This window comes from Schistocerca nitens, chromosome 5, assembly GCF_023898315.1.
Source record: "Schistocerca nitens isolate TAMUIC-IGC-003100 chromosome 5, iqSchNite1.1, whole genome shotgun sequence".
Taxonomy (NCBI): Eukaryota; Metazoa; Arthropoda; class Insecta; order Orthoptera; family Acrididae; genus Schistocerca; species Schistocerca nitens.
The window spans coordinates 857205133-857230086 of NC_064618.1; the positions used below are offsets into that span (position 1 = coordinate 857205133).

At 43.1% G+C, this 24954-nt stretch overlaps 1 protein-coding gene across 3 annotated transcripts in view; it reads left to right on the forward strand.

Moving 5' to 3' along the window:
• Positions 1-24954, forward strand: part of LOC126259264 (protein FAM193A-like) — a 242585-nt gene that overhangs the window by 58515 nt on the left and 159116 nt on the right. For all 3 annotated transcript variants that reach the window (XM_049955899.1, XM_049955897.1, XM_049955898.1), the window contains exon 9: positions 23118-23313. In XM_049955899.1, the coding sequence (XP_049811856.1) occupies positions 23118-23313 (196 nt within the window). The remainder of the gene's footprint in view (positions 1-23117; positions 23314-24954) is intronic.

Consider the following 24954-nt stretch of genomic DNA (forward strand, 5'->3'; position numbering starts at 1 on the left):
GGTTGACCACAATGAGCCACATCTGCTGAAAAAAGAGGGCTGGCAAAGTCAATGTGAAGACCATTCCTGGGGCCAGGGTTAAAAAACTTTTGGGGGAAGTTGCATGGTACAGGAATTTGCATGGTACAGAAATGAGCCGGCAACTAGATATCACTATTGATAGCAGGCCAGTAGGCACGCTGATGGGCCAGCTACTTCATACATGAAACACCCCAGTGACTGGTGTGTAGGAGGTCGAGGACTTGCAGCGCAGAGCTGGCAGAATAATGACCAGAGGCCACTCTTGTTCCGTCGGGAGGAGGAGAACCCAGTCACGGAGGGAGAGTCGGGGACAAGGCAAAGTATGTCGCAGGTGACTGTGGGTGTCTGTGGACTGTGAGGCCAACCATACCATAACCACTGGACAACTGAATGGAGTGTGGGATCTACCCATGTCTGAGCCGCAGCTGCTAACACATCGAGGAGAACTTTTGAAGAGCCACCGACGAGTCAGTGTCTAGTTCAAACTGACGACTTCCTGAGTTTTGACCTTGAGATCTGGGCCAACAGGCATATGAGACAGAGATTTGGCATTTGTGTGGCAACCAGAAGGTCTATAGATGATGTCGTATGTATATGTGGAGAGACGAACACTCAATGCTGAAGCCTCCGTTGTTTTGTCCAAGAGTCTGGACCAAGGATCCTTGATTAACTGAAATTTCATGCTGTACAGATAGGTATGCAACTTTTTCACTGTGTAGACAGTAACTAACAGCTCTTTCTTTCTCGGCGAGTCATTGCACTGAGCTTGGTTTAGAGTTCAGAGCCATTGGAGTCCCGTTGGGGAGCACTGCGCTGACCCCATGCTGTGAAGCACCACTGGCAAGGGAAAGGTGATTTGCTGGCGAGTATGGGACGAGATTAGATACCTATTGCATAGCCTGCTTTAGATGAGAAGTGCCACCTCACACCCAGGTGACCACACGAAGTGAGCCCTTTCTCATGCAGTGCATTGGGGAGGGGGTGTGAGCTAGGCAGCCTGGGGGATATAACGACTGTAATCCATCCATAATACCTAATATTTTCCAGAAAGGATTAGTTCTTTCAGAGTTTGGGGATAGGGCGTGTGGTAGATGGCCTGTATGTGGTATCTGGTCGGACAGATGTCCTGTGTACAGAGGAGGAAACGAAAGTGTTCCATCGAGCATCAGAAAACTTACACTTACTGAGGTTACATTTCAGGCCCCCTGTCAATAATAAAGGAAATAAGGAGAGCAAAGTCTGGAATTGCTCGGCCATAGATGCCCTCGTCACGATGATGTCGTCTAAATAATCGCCACACGAGCAAAAAGTGCTGAACAACAGCTGGGGCACTAGCGATTCCAAATGGAATCTAGTTATAGCTGTACAAGTCAAGGGTGTGTTAAGCACTAGCAGATTGCAGGAATCGGGATGTAACTTCAACTCTCCTATGGTTGTGGAATTGAGAAAAAATCTACAATCAACTGGTCATTCAGAGCCTTAAAATTTCTGCACAGCCCGAGTGAGCATCTCGAAAAAAAAAAATGGGATTACTACAGTGAGAGCCGGCTGCTGTGGCAGGCTTCAATCCTGCCTGGGGCATGGATGTGTGTGATGTCCTTAGGTTAGTTAGGTTTAAGTAGTTCTAAGTCTAGGGGACTGATGACCTCATATGTTAAGGCCCATAGTGCTTTGAGCCATTTGAACTATTCGAACTACACTGTACCGCAACCAACTTGTCCAGTTCTGCTTTAGCCACATCCCGGAGAATGAGAGCGATCGGGCACATCCGCATATAGGGCACGGTCAACCTGGCTTCCAGTTAAGGTATAAATCGACGGATGCCACCTGACCCGTACGAGGGGCAAACAGTTCTGAAAAGGAGGTTGCCAAATCTTCAGTGCTGTGAAACGGAATATCCAGGGAGACCGAGCACACGATCTCAGAAATGTAAAACCCAAATTTCTTGATAGCATCTAACCCTAAGATGTTTTCCACTGTGTTGGAAGAAATCGTGAAGAACAAAAATATGCGGGACACATTTCTGTCTAAAACACACACTGCACCATAATTTTGCGACCACCGTAGGCTGTGACCTACTTCTGAAATGGTGCGTGGAGGAGAGCCCGCCACCGAATAGTTAGAATTATCGATTAGAGAAGAAGCGGCACTGATATCTGCCTGGAAAGGTACTGCTGACCCATCGTGTGCAGAAGGGGTGCCAGTATCTACCTAGAAAGATTCTGTGGACCCACCATGTGCAGCGTGAGGAGCAGCTTGACACGTTACCCTGATGCCGAGTGAAACACAGTGTCAGCCCGAAAAAATATCTCCTTGTGCATGGCCACGATATCTTATGCTGATATACAGGCACGATGTAGCACACAGAAGCTACGTCGCAAATGCTGAGAGAAACACTGAGGTCATGAGCAAAGATAGCACTGCCCAGTGTGCTTCCTAGAGAGGAAAGGAGATAAAACCTCCAAGAAGGAACTACGATTGGGAGCACTCAGTGCATTGCTGTCCAACTCGGAATGACTGTGGAGAACAAGTTGTTTACTGAGAATACTGGAGCGTGTGCTTCCAGTGTGTGTACTGTATGTCCAGCCATTATGGCAAAACAAAACGCCTCTCTACAGTCGCAATCCCACGTGAGTTCAAAAGCTGTAGTGATTTAAAGAATTTCATCAAAGGAAGGATCTGCATGGCATAAAGTTTGTGCACGCACTTCTCTATTGCATACGAAGAAGCAAATCCCTAATCGTAGAATCAGCATACAATTTTTGACAAGAACCGGCCAAGCAAATGAAAGCGCAATGACGACTGAGACCACGAAACTCGTCGATCCAAACCTTACACGATTCTGACAGCAACTTCCGTCACCAATAGAATTCCAACCTAGCACATGCCACCTGAGACTGACTTCTGCAGACAAACAACAAAGCACAAATATCAGGAAATGATAAAGTTTTGGCATTCACTGTAGGAGACAACTTCTGGAGCAAAGCAGCACACCTCGAGAGGACCACGACAGACAAAAAATGATCACTTCCAGTTGCTGTCGATTAGGTTGTATGCTGCAAAATGATGGTTTAGGTGCTGGAAATATGTATCCCAGTGGTCATTGCCGTCTCCAAAGGAATGAAACAGAGGAATAGCCAGGGGCAAGTCACCTCTGACAAACGATGCTGACAGCTGTTGTAGTAAAACCGAGTGCTGGCATTGTTGCTCCATTAACTGTCTATTCAATAGATGCCGTTCCTATTGTGATGCCAGCCACTACTGCAGCAATGCTGGTTACACGATGGCAGAGGAATCTAAGCGTGGCGGGTCCGAAAATACTAACACTCTTCCTTGTCTATTCACGGGACACACAAATGGTGAAAAGAAGTGAAGAATTACAAAGTCCGAGAGCAGTCTGGTCAAATGTGATAGTTGTCATCATGAGGCACCCGGCGTAATGTGAGGATTATACTGAGCACCAACGAGAACTGTCATTCGTGGTGGAGTACCCATTAATATTAGGCAGGTCGGCCATGGTATCCCACCAAGTGATGCAACGATCGCTTTGAGGGTGTGACTTCTTTCTTGCACTTGTCTTGTGGCAGTCACTTGCAGCTCTCAATGCCATCAGCAGTCTGGGCAGCAAGTATGGATTGATTTCAGACAGTTGTGGTAACTCCATCTCAGTGTTACTCACTTGCATCAAGCAGAGGCAAACTTTTTTAACTCTCAGTGATGCAAATGTTATCAGAGTTGTAAAATTTGGGAAAGTTTGATGGTTTCAAAATGGGTGAAATCTATGGAAAGCAGCTGGAGTCCGATTGAAATACGGGATATGTTATCAAGTGCTGTTATCACAAAAAATGAAGTAAGACATTCTGTTTAATATAGCCATGGAAAAGGTTATAGAACGTACAGGCATCAGTACAAGAGAGACTATTCTGTACAAATCAGTACATGTGCTGGCATATGGAGATGATATTGATATAATTGTGAGACCACTTAGAGCAATGAAAGTAGACTTTACTATTCTTGAAGAGCTGCTAGAAAGGTGAACCTACAGATAAATGCAGGCAAAAACTAAGTATATGCCTGTAACTAAGAAAGCTTATCCAAATGAGCCCCGAACCATAGAAATTGGTTCATATAAGTTTGATGTCATGTGTAGTTTCACCTACTTAGGATCAGAAATAAGTTTTAAGAATAGTGTCAGTCCAAAAATGAATATTGTCTGCCAACAAGTGCTACCATGACCTCAGAAAACATCAGAACTCTAAATTCCTGTTCAGAGAACTAAAGTTACGTTGTACAAAGTTTAATAAACCCGGTGCTAACATATGGTGCTGAAACATGGAGGTAAACAAAATTTTATGTTCTCTCTTGTAGGCTTGCACCGAGGGAACAAAGAGAGGATGTTGTTTAGTGGTCCGTTTCCTCTTTCTGCAACACAAACTGCATGCATATATTAACTGGTTTCCTTATTCATAAGAATAGAAAGTTACTTAACTCTAGATAGTCATTGTGTTAAAAGTTCTTTCGTTCTAATCCACTTTAGTCTCACTGCTGGTGAAGTACGAGTCCGCTATGTACACTATTCTGGTCGCTGTGTGCTGCCTGATTCTGAGCTAGAGGTGGTGACTGCAGCTCCGACTTGGTGACTCACTGGATAACAGACTGGAAGTCACTCAGTGCAACAGACTGGTAATCTGGTCTGCGGTGGCAATCTAAATACTGGCGGCCAAGAGGGTATTGGCAATGCGTTTCCTGCAAGTGTCGTTGGCCTCTATTGATCTTCTCACAACCTCTTTGCCGTCTGGTGTGCTGGCACCAGCACACAAAATTTGATCAAAAGCAACTGGGCAAAAATTCTGGGGCCAGTGGAAGAAAATGATGTCCGGAGGAGGAGATTCAACTATGAATTATATAATCTATATAATGAACCAGACATTGTCAGCTACATTAAGATTAAAAGGCTGGAATGGGCCGGACATGTACTGAGAGCAAACGACAGAATGATTGAGAAGATATTCAGTGTCATGCCTGAAGAAACCAGGAGAGTTGGAAGACCGAAGCTAAGGTGGGAGGAAGGTGTCCGAGAGGACACGAAGGAAAATTGGAATTCTAAATTGGAGGATTTTGGCACTAAACAGAGAAAAATGGAATAATCTTCTACAGAGGGCCGTTGTGCCATTTATGAAGATGATGGTGATGATGATGACTTGCATCACTTCTGTTCTTGATGAAAAATGATGTTCTAACCACACTATATTGTAATATTTTAGTATGGCACTAGAGACCTGGGTGTCGAGTGTGTAATTGGAAAGACCACATAGATAATATTGTGGGAAGGCGAAACAAAGACTGCGCTTTGTTGGCAGAACACTTAGAAGATGCGACAAACCCACTAAGGAGATAGCCTACATTACACTTGTTTGTCCTCTGCTGGAATATTGCTGCGCGGTTTGGGATCCTTACCAGGTAGGATTGACGGAGGACATTGAAAAAGTGCAAAGAAGGGCAGCTCGTTTCGTGTTATCATGCAATAGGGGTGAGAGTGTCACTGATTGATGTGCGAGTTGGGGTGGCAGTCACTGAAACAAAGGCGGTTTTCTTTGCGTCGAGATCTATTTACGAAATTTCAATCACCAACTTTCTTCCGAATGCGAAAATATTTTGTTGACACCCACCTACATAGGGAGAAATGATCATCATAATAAAATAAGAGAAATCAGAACTTGAATGGATAGATTTAGGTGTTCCTTTTTGCCACGTGCCACTCGAGAGTGGAATGGTAGAGAAGTAGTATGAAAATGGTTCAATGAACCCTCTGCCAGGCACTTAAGTGCGAATTGCAGAGTAACCATGTAGATGTAGATGCAGACAAAATTCTTCATCACCATGAAAATACTGGAACTATGAAATGATTATTTTGTGACTAAAATTCAAATGCTATTGCAGAGGATTGTTAGGTAGGGAATTTTTCCACTGCATGTCTGCTTGCAAGAGGAAGAAATTCTGCATGAGTTTGCGCTTCTCTGACATGACATCCTGAAAGCTGGTGGATCAAGGCAGTCTGGTAGATTTAACACTTCTTAAAATTTCTGAAGAGCGTTTATCTTTATACCACATGAACTTTCCTTAACAAAGGTATGATCAAACAAACTTGTGATTTGCATTGAAGATTTCTTGATAGGAGGAAATACAGCATGTAATCTCGAATAGTGAGCCATTGACCGAACTTGAAGCAACTTCAGGTGTGTCCCAGTGATGGGTATTGGGATCATTGAAGTTTGTGTTGTATACCAATGATCTGGAAGTCAATATTAATAGTAACCTGAGACTTTTTTGTAGATCGAGTTATACGTAACAGGTGTGGATCCAGGAGTGGGGGTGTCACGGGAATCAAGACACGCAAAATATTTTTTGCAGAAGCATTTATATTGTTTAACATATGCAGTACATTCAAAAAATAACTGTAGTTTTTGTTGTTTGGAAATAACTTTAATTTTTTTATGTACATCAGTGTTACCCCTTCAAAATAGTCCACATTATTGCTTTTGCAAGCACTTTTTTCCAATCCATGAAATACTTCTGGAACTTTATCTTCGGGATAACTTTAAGCTCTCCTAACAATGCATTTTTAATCTTGCCTATGCTTATAAAGCAATAGCCATTTAAAGTTTTCTTTATTTTTGGGAACATAAAAATGTCCCATACGACCATGTCTGCTGAATATGGAGGCATGGGGATCATTACAGTACTATTTTCAGCCAAAAATCCAAAATTACATGAACAAGGAATGAAGTGTGTGCAGGTGCAAGAGTTACGAATTGTTTTGCCACACATGTGGACTCTTTGATTGCTTCATGCAAACGGCATTGAACTTTTAAGTAGTTCTCCTTATTGATTGTTCGATCTCATGGCCAAAACTATGCCATTAAAATTGAAGAACATAATGAGCATAAAGCCCACATTTCACTGCACTTGTCGATCTTATTTTGGCCTTGGTGATCCAGAATGCTTCCTATGGGATGACCGAATCACAGTTCCAACGTCATATCAGTGAACCTATATTTCGTCTTCTTTATGACACACATCAGTAGTTCTGTAATGTCGTTGATGTCATATAGGGCTCCTGAGCAACTTGCATTCTCAGCTGTATTAGCTTGAAATTCAGCAGCTCTGGAGTACATTTGGTTGTCACATGTTCCATACCCAAAATGTCAGGGAAAAAACATGGTATGAACAGATCAATATGCCAGTCATTGGTGACTTCAGGATTCTTTTAGTGCAAATAAATCCTTGTTTTACTCGAATAGTTCTCAATATTTTCAAAATACATGCTGGCTGACATTGAGGAGATCATTCTGTTCAAGATACCTCTTTATGTTTGAGCTCAGGATATGTTCTAAGATTCTACAACAAATCAACTTCAAGGATATTGGACATTAGTTTTCTGGATCACTTCTACCACCATTATTTTAGACAGCTGTTGTGACATGTTCCTTATTCCAAGACCTGGCCCTGGGTTTTTGTTTGAGGGATCTATGACAGATTATAGTTAGAAGAGAGGCTAACCCAGCTGCAAATTTGGTATAGAGTCTCAAAGGGATTACACTGGGTCCTGGCGCTGTGTTCAATTATAACGGTAACAGCTGTACAGCTGTTTATCGACACCATGAACACTACTACTTATTTCACTCATCTTTTCAGTGGTACTAGAATTAAATTGGGGCAATTCTCCTGGTTTTCCTTTGTAAAGGAACATTTGCAAATGGAGTTAAGCATTTCAGCATTTGGTACTCTGAGTTTCACTTCCTTTCTCATTCACTAGGGACAGGACACTAACTCTGGTGCTACTAACAGCCTTTACGTATGACCGCAATTTCTTTGGGTTCTGTAAAAGATCAATTGACAATTTTCTGCTGTGGTAGTCATTGAAGGCATCACGCATTGCTCTCTTGACAGCCGAACATGTTTCTTTCAGTAACTGTCTATCTACAGCTCTATGCTTTGTTTTACACCTATTTTGCAGTAATCTCTGTTTCTTTTTGAAGTCTCTCTACAGTGACTCTATACCATGGAGGTTCCCTCCCATTGTGAACTATTCTACTGGGCACATGTCTGTCCAGTGGATAGTCAACTAGTCTTTTAAACTTGAGCCAGAGTTCCTCATCATGCTCTTGTCCTGTGCTGAAAGTTTCAAGTTCCTCTTTGAGATATGACACTACTGATTTATTATCTAGTTTATTGAAAATATATATCTTTCTGCTTGTTATAGTTGTCCTTTGTGTTTTGGTAATCATTGTTGCCACATCCGAGTCATGGTCACTGATGCCATTTTTGATGTGGACATCCTCAAAGACGTCAAGACTGTTTGCTGGCATTAGATCCAATAGATTTCCATCATCAGTGGGGTTCTTAACTATCTGTTCTAGGTAGTTTTCAGAGAAGGCATTCTGTAATGTTTCACAGGATGCTTGCCACATCTATCGCTAACAAAACTAATTTTCCCAATTAATTGTTGGATGATTATAGTCTCCACCAATGATTACAGTGTGATTAGGGAGCTGAGCGAACTGAAGTTTTCTCTAAAGTTTTCGGTTACATCAGGGGATGAGTCTGCTAACCGATGGAAGGCAAATACACCACCTCCATTCCCTATTTGCCTATCCTTTCGATATACAATTAAATTTTCCCAAAAAATCTCACCGCTATCAATTTTTAGGTTTCAGCCAACTTTCTGCACCTAGTATTATGTGAGCTTCACTGTGTTTTATGAGCTCTGGCATTTTGTTGCAAAAGCTTTGGCAGTTTACCATTAGGATTTAATACTCTCACCTGTGGGAGGCATTTCTGTTGGTTGTATACCAATGCTTCTGGGTTTTCTACAGCTATCATTATCTGGATTGGATGGAGAATGACCTAATATAAAAAACTCTTCTGTGCACCCTACACTATCAGCTGCCTGAGTAGCAGCCTCAGGTGTGTAATGCACACCTCACACATTTAGGGGGACACTACAGCTCTCACACCCTATGGCGCAAGTCCAGGAAGTGACCGCATAGATTGTTGCACAACTTAAGAAGTCTCTGGTTCAATACTTCCACTTGACTCAGAACCAAAGGGCCACAATCTGTTCTGGGGACAATGCTGCAAATTGTTAGCTTTGTTGAAACTCCTTGCGCAGTTCTGGTCTTCTCGACCTTCTCTGCCAGTTGGTGGAATGACCCAAGAATGTCCTCGGAGTGCAGACAACGGTCATCATTTGTTCTAGCATGTGCCACAATCTGTAGTTCTTTGAACCGTGTTCCCTCATTAGCTGTCGGAATAGCACATGATGAATGAAGCCCCCAGGCATATGCACTGAGTACACCTTAAGTCCTTTCCAGTGCTTGCTGCCATTTCCCTATGGGGTTCCATCATTCGCCATACATTTGAACTGCTGACGATTAATAGACTCCTACCCTTTTGCATTTGCCTCCTCCTAACATCGGACAGAACACGTTTCCCCAAAACAGGTGAAATGAGTCCCACTGGCTCAGTTTCAGTGAAAGACAGCACCTCAAACTTGTTGGTTAGGTGGTCAGTACAACAGTCTTGAGTCCTCCCTAGTCCCCATCAACACCGCACAGGACACTTAGCTATACCATTAACACCTCACTCACAGTCAAATGGGTTAGTAATGACAGATCCTGTACTTCGTGCAGAGGAGATAGGGTCCACAGGAGGGGATAGTACTGGAGGTACCTTTGGTACAGGTATCACAGGTACACGGCTCTCAGGAGCTCTTCCAACATACTGATTCGCAGCAGCTGCCAATCGTTTGACAGTAGTCAGGGTGATTTCCAGCTGCTTCCGAATGTCAACCAACTCGACCTGTATTTTAGAACAGCATTCACAGTGGGGCTGCATTTTGGCTGGTTCATTGTATTACAAGGCATTGAACAAATAACTTTAAATTAAGCCTGCTGATGATCTTTTAATATATTGAGCTGAAAAGTTGCTAATTCCCTTTTAGAATTGAAGCAAATACACAAAATCCTGTGGTGAAAACTACTAGTTTCCTAAAATGTTTTGAAGTTAATTATATTTGTTAGCAAACTTGAAAATGGAGTTAATTTACAATATATATATATATATATATATATATATATATATATATATATATATTGTAAATTAACTCCGTGGGTGCTTTCACATGTGGCTCTGCCTTTGATCGTGTACACCTTCCGGGTTACAGGACTGGAGTATGTGGTGGTGGGAGGGTGCATGGGACAGGTTTTACACCGGGGGCGGTTACAAGGATAGGAGCCAGAGGGTAGGGAAGGTGGTTTGGGGATTTCATAGGGATGAACTAACAGGTTACGAAGGTTAGGTGGACGGTGGAAAGACACTCTTGGTGGAGTGGGGAGGATTTCATGAAGGATGGATCTCATTTCAGGGCAGGATTTGAGGAAGTCGTATCCCTGCTGGAGAGCCACATTCAGAGTCTGGTCCAGTCCCGGAAAGTATCCTGTCACAAGTGGGGCACTTTTGTGGTTCTTCTGTGGGGGATTCTGGGTTCGAGGGGATGAGGAAGTGGCTCTGGTTATTTGCTTCTGTACCAGGTCGGGAGGGTAGTTGCGAGATGCGAAAGCTGTTGTCAGGTTGTTGGTGTAATGGTTCAGGGATTCCGGACTGGAGCAGATTCGTTTGCCACGAAGACCTAGGCTGTAGGGAAGGGACCGTTTGATGTGGAATGGGTGGCAGCTGTCATAATGCAGGTACTGTTGCTTGTTGGTGGGTTTGATGTGGACGGACGTGTGAAGCTGGCCATTGGACAGGTGGAGGTCAACGTCAAGGAAAGTGGCATGGGATTTGGAGTAGGACCAGGTGAATCTGATAGAACCAAAGGAATTGAGGTTGGAGAGGAAATTCTGAAGTTCTTCTTCACTGTGAGTCCAGGTGATCGGCGTGAAAGGAAGTGCTCCATCGCAGCGAGGCCCTGGACGTGCGGAATATGTGTGTATAAGGAAGTGGCATCAATGGTTACAAGGATGGTTTCCGGGGGTAACAGATTGGGTAAGGATTCCAGGCATTCGAGAAAGTGGTTGGTGTCTTTGATGAAGGATGGGAGACTGCATGTAATGGGTTGAAGGTGTTGATCTACGTAGGCAGAGAGTACACGATCAAAGGCAGAGCCACATGTGAAAGCACCCACGTGATTTACCAACTGACCTGCCTACACAGTGATGCATTCTATGTGGGAATGACCAGCAACAAACTGTCCATTTGCATGAATGGACACAGGCAGACAGTGTTTGTTGGTAATGAGGATCACCCTGTGGCTAAACATGCCTTGGTGCACGGCCAGCACATCTTGGCGCAGTGTTACACCATCCGGGTTATCTGGATACTTCCCACCAACACCAACCTATCAGAACTCCGGACATGGGAACTTGCTCTTCAATATATCCTCTCTTCCCGTTACCCACCAGGCCTCAATCTCCGCTAATTTCAAGTTGACGCCACTCATACCTCACCTGTCATTCAACATCATCTTTGCCTCTTCACTTCTGCCTCGACTGACATCTCTGCCCAAACCCTTTGTCTTTAAATATGTCTGCTTGTGTCTGTATATGTGTGGATGAATATGTGCGTGTGTGCGAGTGTATACCTGTCCTTTTTTCCCCCTAAGGTAAGTCTTTCCGCTCCCGGGATTGGAATGACTCCTTACCCTCTCCCTTAAAACCCACATCCTTTCGTCTTTCCCTCTCCTTCCCCTCTTTCCTGATGAGGCAACAGTTTGTTGCGAAAGCTTGAATTTTGTGTGTGTGTTTGTGTTTGTTTGTGTGTCTATTGACCTGCCAGCGCTTTCGTTCGGTAAGTCACATCATCTTTGTTTTTACATATATTTTTCCCACGTGGAATGTTTCCCTCTATTATATTGATATCAGTAATTTGAACCCAACAATTACATTTGTTATTGTCACTGTTGCATTTCGAAATCTTTTCTGTCGTCTTATTTTCTCTTTCTGTTTTTGCCAGTAGTTTCACTTTGTATTCACCTTCTCCTTTTTACCGTAATCTGCTATACAATTTTATCCCGCCTATATATACTTAATAATACGTAACCCACTTCCAAACCATAACCAAAAAATTTTTTTACCGCTTTCAACACTACCGCCGCTATAAAATCCACCATTTCTAGTTCACAAACAGTTCCTTTCACCTTTTAAACAACCATTTCGGCTAATTCTAATAACTTTCGCTTTATTTCCATTTCCGTTTTTCCCACATCACTGATAATTTTTATCCGCTTCCCACAGGTTTTAATGTCATTATTTCCTCGTCAGACAATTGTTAGCCTCATTTTCATAATCTGCCACCACAAAACCACTCCTTTTAATATATTACACGCAGTTTTTTCGAAATTTTCCCGAATTTCTCCGTCCTTTAACGTGTTTTGGTGGCAACACAACCACCTAACCTTTGTGCACATCGCTGTCTACCAACCCAAGTCCAACATAGCCCAGCTGTAACCAACACCTTCTCACCTTTTTTCACACCAGATCTCCAGTTACTTTCAGTCCACCTTTATCTCTTCCCATATATTTTTATTTTCATTTTCATTTCAGCCTCATGTTACACTTTCCACCTTCTAATACCATGTCACCCTCACAACACCCCTACAACGACCCCATTAAGTTTTATTTACATTCCCTCCGCAAACATGCCTTCGCCCTATCCAGATTACGCTCCCATATTCTATTTTCTCAGGCTTGTCTGACATTTGGCATTACCCCCAAAGGCCTTACACTTAAAGTTCCCATCTCTGGCTGCAACCCTTCTTTCCATCAGTCCCTATACCAGTTCCAAACTGAACAATCCATTGCCCTCACCCACCTAATCCTTCACCTTCACATCAACTCAGCCAATGAACACACCCGTCAACTCCTATCCTTAATAAAAGTCCTTAATCTTTCCTCTCCCACATCCACACCGGCTGTTCAGAGCATCCTTCTACAGGCCAACCGGAAATTAGAACAGCATGCCACCCTCCACCTCAAAAAACTATCCAATCTCCTGGTTTCCCACCTCCGGAAAGGCAACTCACTCACCCTTCACAACCTTTCCAGCAAACCTCAACCTCCTCTCATTGCACACCAACCCAGTCTCTCCCATCTACTCAATCTCCCACTTCCAGCTCCACTCCCTCCAAAACCTCAAAATTCCAATCAACACAACCTGGAACCACAACACCCCAATTCAGTAGTTAACCTTTCCTCCAAACCTCTCTCCCAATCCGAAACCTCTGTCCTATCCAAAGGCCTCACCTTCAGCCCCACTCCCAGATTCAACCAAACAGCCCTCGTCAAAGATTTATTGTCCTACACCCGTACTCTCTGCTGGAAATATCACTTTGCCACGAAGAAAAATGATCCTAATCCTACTCCTAATGACCCAACTCCCCAAAACACCATCCAAATTGAACCCTGCCTGGAACAGTTCCATCCTCCGTCGCAGCGGGACCCACCTCCTCTTCCTCAAAATCACCCTCTCCAAACCTTCCAGGAATTTCTGACTTCCAGCCTTGCATCTCAATCCTTCTTAAGAAACCTTAATCCTACTCCCAACATCACCACTGCTGAAGCCCAGGCTATCCGTGATCTGAAGGCTGACCGATCCATCGTCATTCTTCCGGCGGACAAGGGTTCCACGACCGTGGTACTTGATCGTCGGGAGTATGTGGCTGAGGGACTGCGTCAGCTTTCAGACAACACCACATACAAAGTTTGCCAAGGTAACCCCATTCCCGATGTCCAGGCGGAGCTTCAAGGAATCCTCAGAACCTTAGGCCCCCTGCAAAACCTTTCACCTGACTCCATCAACCTCCTGACCCCACCGACACCCCGCACCCCTACCTTCTACCTTCTTCCTAAAATCCACAAACCCAATCATCCCGGCCGCCCCATTGTAGCTGGTTACCAAGCCCCCACAGAACGTATCTCTGCCTACATAGATCAACACCTTCAACCCATTACATGCAGTCTTCCATCCTTCATCAAAGACACCAACCACTTTCTCGAATGCCTGGAATCCTTACCCAATCTGTTACCCCCGGAAACCATCCTTGTAACCATTGATGCCACTTCCTTATACACAAATATTCCGCACGTCCAGGGCCTCGCTGCGATGGAGCACTTCCTTTCACGCCGATCACCTGCCACCCTACCTAAAACCTCTTTCCTCATCACCTTAGCCAGCTTCATCTTGACCCACAACTTCTTCACTTTTGAAGGCCAGACATACCAACAATTAAAGGGAACAGCCATGGGTACCAGGATGGCCCCCTCGTATGCCAACCTATTCATGGGTCACTTAGAGGAAGCCTTCTTGGTTACCCAGGCCTGCCAACCCAAAGTTTGGTACAGATTTATTGATGACATCTTCATGATCTGGACTCACAGTGAAGAAGAACTTCAGAATTTCCTCTCTAACCTCAATTCCTTTGGTTCCATCAGATTCACCTGGTCCTACTCCAAATCCCATGCCACTTTCCTTGACGTTGACCTCCACCTGTCCAATGGCCAGCTTCACACGTCCGTCCACATCAAACCCACCAACAAGCAACAGTACCTGCGTTATGACAGCTGCCACCCATTCCATATCAAACGGTCCCTTCCCTACAGCCTAGGTCTTCGTGGCAAACGAATCTGCTCCAGTCCGGAATCCCTGAACCATTACACCAACAACCTGACAACAGCTTTCGCATCTCGCAACTACCCTCCCGACCTGGTACAGAAGCAAATAACCAGAGCCACTTCCTCATCCCCTCGAACCCAGAATCCCCCACAGAAGAACCACAAAAGTGCCCCACTTGTGACAGGATACTTTCCGGGACTGGACCAGACTCTGAATGTGGCTCTCCAGCAGGGATACGACTTCCTCAAATCCTGCCCTGAAATGAGATCCATCCTTCATGAAATCCTCCCCACTCCACCAAGAGTGTCTTTCCACCGTCCACCTAACCTTCGTAACCTGTTAGTTCATCCCTATGAAATCCCCAAACCACCTTCCCTACCCTCTGGCTCCTATCCTTGTAATCGCCCCCGGTGTAAAACCTGTCCCATGCACCCTCCCACCACCACCTACTCCAGTCCTGTAACCCGGAAGGTGTACACGATCAAAGGCAGAGCCACATGTGAAAGCACCCACGTGATTTACCAACTGACCTGCCTACACTGTGATGCATTCTATGTGGGAATGACCAGCAACAAACTGTCCATTCGCATGAATGGACACAGGCAGACAGTGTTTGTTGGTAATGAGGATCACCCTGTGGCTAAACATGCCTTGGTGCACGGCCAGCACATCTTGGCACAGTGTTACACCGTCCGGGTTATCTGGATACTTCCCACCAACACCAACCTATCAGAACTCCGGAGATGGGAACTTGCTCTTCAATATATCCTCTCTTCCCGTTACCCACCAGGCCTCAATCTCCACTAATTTCAAGTTGCCGCCACTCATACCTCACCTGTCATTCAACATCATCTTTGCTTCTTCACTTCCGCCTCGGCTGACATCTCTGCCCAAACCCTTTGTCTTTAAATATGTCTGCTTGTGTCTGTATATGTGTGGATGAATATGTGCGTGTGTGCGAGTGTATACCTGTCCTTTTTTCCCCCTAAGGTAAGTCTTTCCGCTCCCGGGATTGGAATGACTCCTTACCCTCTCCCTTAAAACCCACATCCTTTCGTCTTTCCCTCTCCTTCCCCTCTTTCCTGATGAGGCAACAGTTTGTTGCGAAAGCTTGAATTTTATGTGTGTGTTTGTGTTTGTTTGTGTGTCTATCGACCTGCCAGCGCTTTCGTTTGGTAAGTCACATCATCTTTGTTTTTATATTGCACTGATTTTTCGCTTAGCTAATTCTATGCACCCTCGTACGCTGGAGTGCCGAGGAAGAACACTGCAACATGAGTTTATCTGAGTCAAAATTGCTAAAATGTGCAGCACAAATAAAGCATATCTTCGGCCTGTTGTAGCTAACAATGCCTTTCGGTACAGGGCAGGAGCATGTAGAGGAGCTATGGCTCTAGTTTAAAAGAATAGTTGACCGTGCAACGGATAGATATGAGCCCAATAGAACAGTTGGTAATGGGAGGGAATTTCTGTGGTATACATACATTACATGACACAGTGAAAGCTCTGGATCTAGATAAACAGGTAGGTGCTCTATTTCTTGATTTTCGAGAAGCATTTAACTTAGTACCACACCTGCACGTATTGTCAAATGTATGATCATACGTGGTATCAAGTGAAGTTTGTGACTGTATTGAAGACATTTTGATAGGGAGAACACACTGTGTTATCTTGGATGTACCGCCATTGTCAGATGTAAAAGTAACTTTGGGTGTGCCTTATCTATAATGAAGTACTATCTGAAAGAAGCAGCATGAGTATTCTGTCAGATCTTGATAAGATTTCAAAGTGGTACAGAGATTGGCAACTTGCTATAAATATTCAGAACTGTAAAATTGTCCACTTCACAAAATAAAAAAATTGTATTCTATGACTATAATATCAATGTGTCACTGTTGGGATCGGCCCACTCATACAAGCACCTGGGTGTAACGCTTCATAGGGATATGAAATTGAATGGATCACACAGGTTCAGTTGTGGGTAAAGCAGGTGGTAGACCAGGTGGTAGACTTCAGTTTATCGGTAGAATATTGCGGAAGTTCAGTCTGTCTACGAAGGCTGTTGCTTACAAATCACTCATGGGACCAGACCCGTACTAGAATGGCCTAACAGGGGATATTGAGCATGTACAGAGAGTGGCAGCAAAAATGGTCACAGATTTGTTTAATCTCTTGGAGAGTGTCACAGAGATACTGAAGGAACTGAACTAGAATACACTGTCCTGAGGAAGTCTGTCAACAAAGTTTCAAGAACTGGCTTTAAATGATTACTCTAGCAATATACCTGAACCCCCTACGTATTGCTCACATAGGGATCATGACGATAAGATTAGAATAATTACTGCACAGACAGAGGCATTCAGATAATCATTCTTGTAATGCACCATAAGTGAACAGAACAGGAAGAAACCCTGATCCCATTGTACTAGTTGTTTAATAACTGGTACAGTGGGACATACCTTCTGGCATGCATCTCATGGTGGTTTGCTGAGTATAGATGGAGGTGTAGATGTAGCAGATTCACTAAAACAATATTAACATTTCTAAAACTTCACTTCACTTGATTCACCATACCCCTTGATGCTCCCAGGGGGCTCCTTGGTCTTTGGTGGGTTCTTGCTTGGCTGCTAAAGGGCCCCAGACTTTGCAGCATCTCTTCCCTTCCATGCTGCATGTCTATCCTCTTGCTGTTCTTTTCCTCCCCCCTTGGGGAACATGTCTGGGTGTTTTTGGGAATGTTCTGCATTATCCATAGCTGACATAAGAATAGTCTCACCACTGTTTTTCGCTCCTTTTTCCTTTCTTCGTTCACCTTCTTCTCCGCTTCGGCATTTGAGGCTCCTCCATTTTCTTCTTCCTCCCTGTGCGCTCCTGAAGGCTGGCCCATGTGTCTTGACATGTAACAGGTGACTGGGTAATGTGTAATTCCCAGCCCTGGTTCACACATACCCCTGGTACAGGACCGGTCCAGGGAGGGGTGATTGCCTGAGCTGCTTGCTACCTTCCCAAATTGCCAATTGGTCCCTCTGTCAGGTGTTCGGGAGGTGTGACCTGAGGTGTGAACAATCACCTAAGGCTGGTGCGCACCCTTCTGAAGGGGGCTCCCAGTTGGAAGGGGTATGCTGTGTTGGAGACGCTGGCAATCGTGGGGGATTTTCTCACAATGAGCCAATGATCATCTCTGCAGTCAAAGACCACCAAATGTTAATGGAATGAAGGTCCCAATTCAAAGACCTATCCAGCTGCACCTTGGTTCCTTGTGGTTTCACGTACTGAAGATGGGCAGTCCTTTTCAATGGTAAATCTGTTTTTTATTCAGAAAGGTGGGTGATTCAGTTGGCGGCTCTGTGAGATCCTGCTGTCGTTTACCCAATGGAACTTTGCTTTTGGAGACTACTTCTGATTCTCAAGCACAACTTCTGCTTGCCACTTTGTTTCTCCATGGCTATCCTGTTTGTGTCAAGGCCCATAGAACTCTGAATTCTTCCCTTGGTATTATTTACACTATGTTGCTCGACGGTCTGACCGAGGCTGAAATCCAAACATACCTCTCTGATCGGGGTGTCATTGCCATCCATTGGGTGATGAAAAAGGTAGATACTTCCTTAGTGCCCACAAGTACTCTTTTCTCACCCTTGGTAGAGTGGTGCTTCCTTCCAAGATCAAAGCAAGCTATAAAGTTATCACATTCGGAACCCAGTGCGCTGCTGCCAGTGTCATCATTTCAACCACCCTCGAATGTATTGTCGACACCCAGCCAAATGTGTAACCTGTGGTAGGGGTGTGCATGATGGCGATTGTTCACCTCCTCCTCCCCACTGTATCAACTGCAATGGCGACTGTGCCGCTGCCTCTTGAGATTGTCCTGTGTATCCAGATGAACAAGCTGTCCAGGCAATCCAGGTAAAGGAAAAAGTACCTTACCTGGTCGCTCGCAAGTTATTGGCACTTACAGTACTGTTCTTGCTACACCTCACTCCATAAACGATTTGGCCACGCAGACATGCGACCTCAGATTTAGCTCTGAGGTTGTGAAATCACACAGTGTCATGGTAGTATCGCCTTGTCTGCATCCAGCTGTGCAACAAACTATCAAACTCTCACCTCACGGGGCAAAGTCACCAGCTACACAACCAGCAGGCAGGAAAGGACAGAAGGAATGCTCCTCTGAAGACTTCCTATGTCCCTCCAGCCAACCAACTCCTGAGTCTTCCTCTGCTATCCAGAAAGGCTCAAAGAAGTCAAACAAAGGCAAATGGTCTTCACCTTCGCTGACTCGAAGATCCTCTTCGACAGTGTCACCATGTGAGACCCTCGCCCAACCAGCCCCTGTATCACCGGTAGGCACCACTAAATGTTTTTCTGTGTTGGGCTCCGCAGGCTGACAGCAGAACAAAGCTGACACTTCTGTGGACGTCATGGAGCAGGATCCTCCTGCCTCTGTGCGCTGTAGCAGTGAGTCTTTGCTGGCTGGCACTTGGCAGCCGCTGAGATGACACACCTTCATTTTTTCCTCAGCATGACTTTCCTCCAATGGAACGTTCACAGCGTTTTTCGATCCCACAAAGAGGATTTATGGCTGCTTTAAGAATCACAGAGTCCACTTCTTCTCTGCCTTGACAAAACAAAATTGCGTCCTCATGACCACCTTGAGTTTTCGCATTTCTTCCTGTTCCATTTTGACCTTCCCCTCGAGGCCAGCATTCCATCTCATGGGGGAGTTTATTTATTTATTTATTTATTTATTTATTTATTGTTCTGTGGGACCAAATTAAGGAGAAGTCTCCATGGTCATGGAACGAGTCAATACATAAAATTATAACACGATATTAGAAACAGATAAAATGAAATATAAAAAACATATTCAGGTGACAAGTCGTAAGTTTAAGTAAAGAAAATCAACAATGTAACACTGGAATTTGCTTAATTCTTTAGCTCTTCCAGGAGCTCCTCGACAGAATAGAAGGAGTGAGCCATGAGGAAACTCTTCAGTTTAGACTTAAAAGCGTTTGGGCTACGATTTTTGAGTTATTGTGGTAGCTTATTTAAAATGGATGCAGTAGAATAGTGCACTCCTTTCTGCACAAGAGTCAAGGAAGTGCATTCCACATGCAGATTTGATTTCTGCCTAGTATTAACTGAGTGAAAGCTTCTAACTCTTGGGAACAAGCTAATATTGCTAACAACAAACGACATTAAAGAAAATATATACTGTGAGGGCAATGTCAGAATTCCCAGACTATTGAATAGGGGTCGACAAGAGGTTCTCAAACTTACACCACATATATCAGAAGAATTACCCCAAAAAATAATACCATACGACATAAGCGTATGAAAATATGCGAAGTAGACTACTTTTCGTGTTGAAGTGTCACTTATTTCAGATACTGTTCTAATGGTAAATAAAGTAGCATTTAGTTTCTGAACAAGATCCTGGACATGGGCTTTCCACAACAGCTAAACTGTAAACGCCTAGGAACTTGAACTGTTCCGTCTCGCTTATAATATGCCCATTCTGTCTGATCAAAATATCAGTTCTTGTTGAATTGTGAGTTAGAAACTGTAAAAACTGAGTCTTACTGTGATTTAGCATCAAATTATTTTCCACAAGCCACGAACTTATTTCATGAACTACATTACTTGATACTGTTTCAATATTACACACAAGATCCTTCACTATCAAACTGGTGTCATCAGCAAACAGAAATATTTTTGAATCACCTGTAATACTAGAAGGCATATCATTTATATAAATAAGAAACAGCAGTGGCCCCAGCACCGACCCTTGGGGAATGCCCCACTTAACAGTGCCCCATTGGGACTGAACATCACTACCACTCTCAATATTGCGGAGAATTACCTTCTGCTTTCTGTTCTTAAAGTAAGAGGCGAACCAATTGTAAGCTTCTCCCCTTACTCCATAATGGTCCAACTTCTGCACTAATATTTTGTGGTCAACACAGTCAAAAGCCTTCGTTAAATCAAAGAAAACACCTAACGTTCGCAACTTTTTATTTAATCCATCCAAAACCTCACAGAGAAAAGAGAATATAGCATTTTCAGTTGTTAAACCATTTCTAAAATCAGACTGAACATTTGACAGCAAATTATGTGAATTTAAATGCTCCAGTAACCTTGTATATACAACCTTCTCGATAACTTTAGCAAACACCGATGGCATAGAAATAGGTCTAAAATTGTCAACATTATCAATGTCTCCCGTTTTATAAAGTGGCTTCACTACAGAGTACTTTAATCGGTCAGGAAACCGACCACTCCTAAAGGAAAAGTTACAGATATGGCTAAGTACTGGGCTAACGTACATAGAACAATACTTCAGTATTCTGCTAGATACCCCGTCATATCCATGAGAGTTCTTGGTCTTTAGTGATTTAATTATTAACTCAATCTCCCTCTTGTCAGTATCATGGAGGAGCATTTCAGGTAACAGTCTCGGAACACTTTTTTCCACGAGCGCTATTGATTCCCTGTTTGGACTAGGTTTCTATTTAGTTCACCTGCTATATTCAGAAAGTGATTATTAAATACTGTACATATATGCGACTTATCAGTAACACGGACATTCCCACTACGCACTGATTCTATATCCGCGACCTGTCTCTGCAGACCAGCCACTTCCTTTACGACTGACCATATGGTTTTAATTTTATCCTGAGACTTAGCTATTCTATCTGCATACCACATACTTTTTGCCTTCCTAATAACATTTTTAAGCACCTTACAATACTGTTTGTAATGGGCTGCCGCATTTAGATTTTTACTGTTTCTAATGTTTTGATATAATTGCCACTTTGTTCTACAAGATATTCTTATCCCTCTAGTCAGCCACCCAGGCTGCCTGTTTGTGCTAGTACCCTGTTTTGAACACTCTAACGGAAAGCAACTTTCAAAGAGCACGAGAAAAGTCTTGAGAAAAGCATTATATTTATCGTCTACTGTATCAGCGCTATAAACATCTTGCCACTCTTGTTCCTTGATAAGGTTTACAAAGGTCTCTACAGCAACTGGATCAGCTTTCCTAAACAGCTGATGACTATATTTAACACGTGTTGCAGCACAAAAATCTTTTAGAGTTAAAATTTGTGCATCATGATCTGAAAGGCCATTCACCTTTTTGCTAACAGAATGCCCTTCTAGTAATGAGGAATGAACAAAAATGTTGTCTATGGTTGTTCTACTGTTCCCTTGCACTCTCGTTGGAAAGAATACGGTTTGCATAAGATTATATGAACTAAGGTGGTCTACCAGCACCCTCTTCCTTGCACAATCACTTATACAATTAATATTGAAGTCACCACATATAACTAAATTTTTGTATTTCCTATAAAGTGAACCAAGAACCTCCTCTAGCTTTAGCAAAAATGTTGTGAAATCGGAGTTTGGGGATCTATAAATAACAACAGTTAGAAGTTTAGCTCCATTAAATTTAACCACACCTGCACAACATTCAAACACCTATTCAGTGCAATACTTTGAAACATCAATTGACTCAAATGGGATGCCGTTTTTCACATACGTGTCATGCTACTCATACGGGATGATGATCATAATCAACCCATCTCCCTGACTACCAGTCTTCAAGCTGTTGCTGTTCACCTTTTGCTGCCTCACTTGACCTTTATCCCTTCTACTGTTAACATGCCTCTGTCATTTGATGTCATTAGGGCAGACTTCCTCCAGCTTATTGGTCAGCTACTCACCCCTTTTCACCTCTCAGTTGCTTTAATGCACACCATCCCCTTTGGGGTTCTCCCAGAACCTGTTCGATAGGAGCCCTCTTGGCTGACATTCTCAATCAACTTAATCTCGTCTGCCTTAACACAGGAGCACCCGTATTCCTTTCAGACTCCATGCACACCTTTTCCCATTTGGACCCATCCTTCTGCACTGCCCAGCTTGCCAATTGTCTCGAGTGGTCTTTCTCTCTGACTCATACACGAGTGACCATTTCCTGTGTGCTATCCATTTGCTGACTCCTACCCCACCTCCGTGCATATCCAGATGGCAGCTAATTAAGGCCAACTGGAGGCTTTACTCCTCCCCAGTGACCTTCGACGGACAAGATTTCCCGTGTTATGATGACCAGGTGGAATATCTTACAAACATTATCCTTACTGCAGCAGAACATTCCATTCCTTGCACTTTCTCTTTACAACACCTTGTCCTGGTCCCTTGGTGGACTTAGGCATGCCACGACACAATTCATGTATGGGGACGTCTTCTCTGTGTTTTTAACTGTCATCCTATGATGGCAAGCTACGTTCATTATAAACAGATCTACACAGCATAGCTGTATTAAATCAAAATTATAATAAATGTAGCAAAATTATTTGTGGAATGTGCACCTTTGTATTAAAATATAAAGTACAATTTATATTTAACAATAATAATGGTGTTTTTATCAGCCATCACAAGCCAGACCCAGCCCATGAGTACAGGGCAGAGTGTGAAGGTAGTGAGCAACCACAGGACAGTGGCAGTGCAGTCAGTGGTGGGAATAACTTTGGTGATGGGGAGTTAGCTCCACAAACGTCATCTCTTTCTCCATCCCAGCAACAGAGTTGTGAGTGCCACGTTTGCACTGCACCGCTCATGTCGGCGGTGAGTACACATCTGTTGCCGTTTATTGGTTGGAAGACAAATATATGTGAGAATTTTTTGTTGATACATTTCATAGCACTGTTAATGCAGGCATTATTAAATTAAGAATTATTGACTTTGTCAGTAGAATCTGAATGAATGGTTGAGGTTTAAGAAACAGAGGTTAACTTCTTCAGACCTATGGGTTTTTTGTGAAAGTATCTCCACTATTTGTCAAACAGAAATTCTTTAATTGTTTTTGTTGATAAATACAGATGAAACAATTACATTTAATAAGTGTTTAATTGTTGTGTACTTTAGCTTAGCATAAGTGTAGGTGCAAGTAAAGATGATGACAGTTGCACTGATTCTTAAGATAACTGTACCTGGATACGCATTGGCAGTATTAATTATAGGATTGGTGCAAGTTTACTACAGATACATTAACAAAACAAATTTGTACAGAGCAAATTTTCATTGGTTGGATGAAACTTGATGAGAAATGTGTGTTTTTAATTTTTGGAAAGTTTTTTGTTATTTGACAGTCTGGACAAAAATACGACTTATATAAAGTCATCACCATCATCAATAATCATCAGTCATTTGACAGCCACTGCAGTAGAGAGACCTCTCTAGACTTTTACATGCGTTACAGTCATGTAGGCATCTACATTGGTCTTGCACCTTTTCAAGTGTCTGCCTACTTGCCACCATGTCAGAGTCTTGGTCTTTTCTTACATCTTGGAATCCCGAATAGTCTATCACCTGGCTGCATGTCCTACCCATTTCCATTTAATTTTCATTACGTTTCTAACTACTAGTGCCCAGATTTTTGTGCACTATCAAATTGTAAAATGTGCAGATATTCATGCAATATAATATCACTAAACATGCACTACGAGACAGCAAAGCAATAAAAATTGGTGTACCAAAATTCTGTTCTATTTTTATTTGTTTACTTGTGAAATAGTACACAACAACAGTTTCTCCAAATTTTCTTCACTCATGCTCAAGCATTTGAGAGAACATTTTTGTGCATAGAAAATGATCTTTCCTACATCACAAAAAGTGACAGGTGCATACTTATATGAATAAATTGTCAACCTCATCAGTAATTGTCAAAGATTTCACCATATGTGGCTTCCAACTTCGTTGTTGCTACATACAAATGTGCTAGATTTGATTTGATATAAATCAAGAATAGCTTCAAATCTGATGTTTTGAATACCAATTGCGCATCCTTAATCCAAGCTGCATCAGTGGCTTCAAAACTGTCTGCAACCTTTAAAAAAATCATTTAGACCTCTGAATGGATGAAGCAAACAGGTGTTAACTTAAATAAATTTACAGGGATTTATGGCCCCTAACAAGGAGAGATCCCCAGCGGTGGGATTGACTGTCTGAAACTGTCTATATGGTTATGTCAGTAACGATCTAAGATATATCTCACTGCAGCCATTCACCCTGGTGGGACCTCATAAAAGGTGGTGTTAAAGTTGTATTACATAGATTGGCTGTGTGGTGTAATGGGTAGGGTAAGGGCTTACATGCAGGAGGTTATATTCAGATCTTTACTGAAATGACATTGATCATCATTTTTGTTCATTTGATTGATTTTAAATGTAATTTTTTATTTCCATTCCTTTGCCACATCTTTTTAAT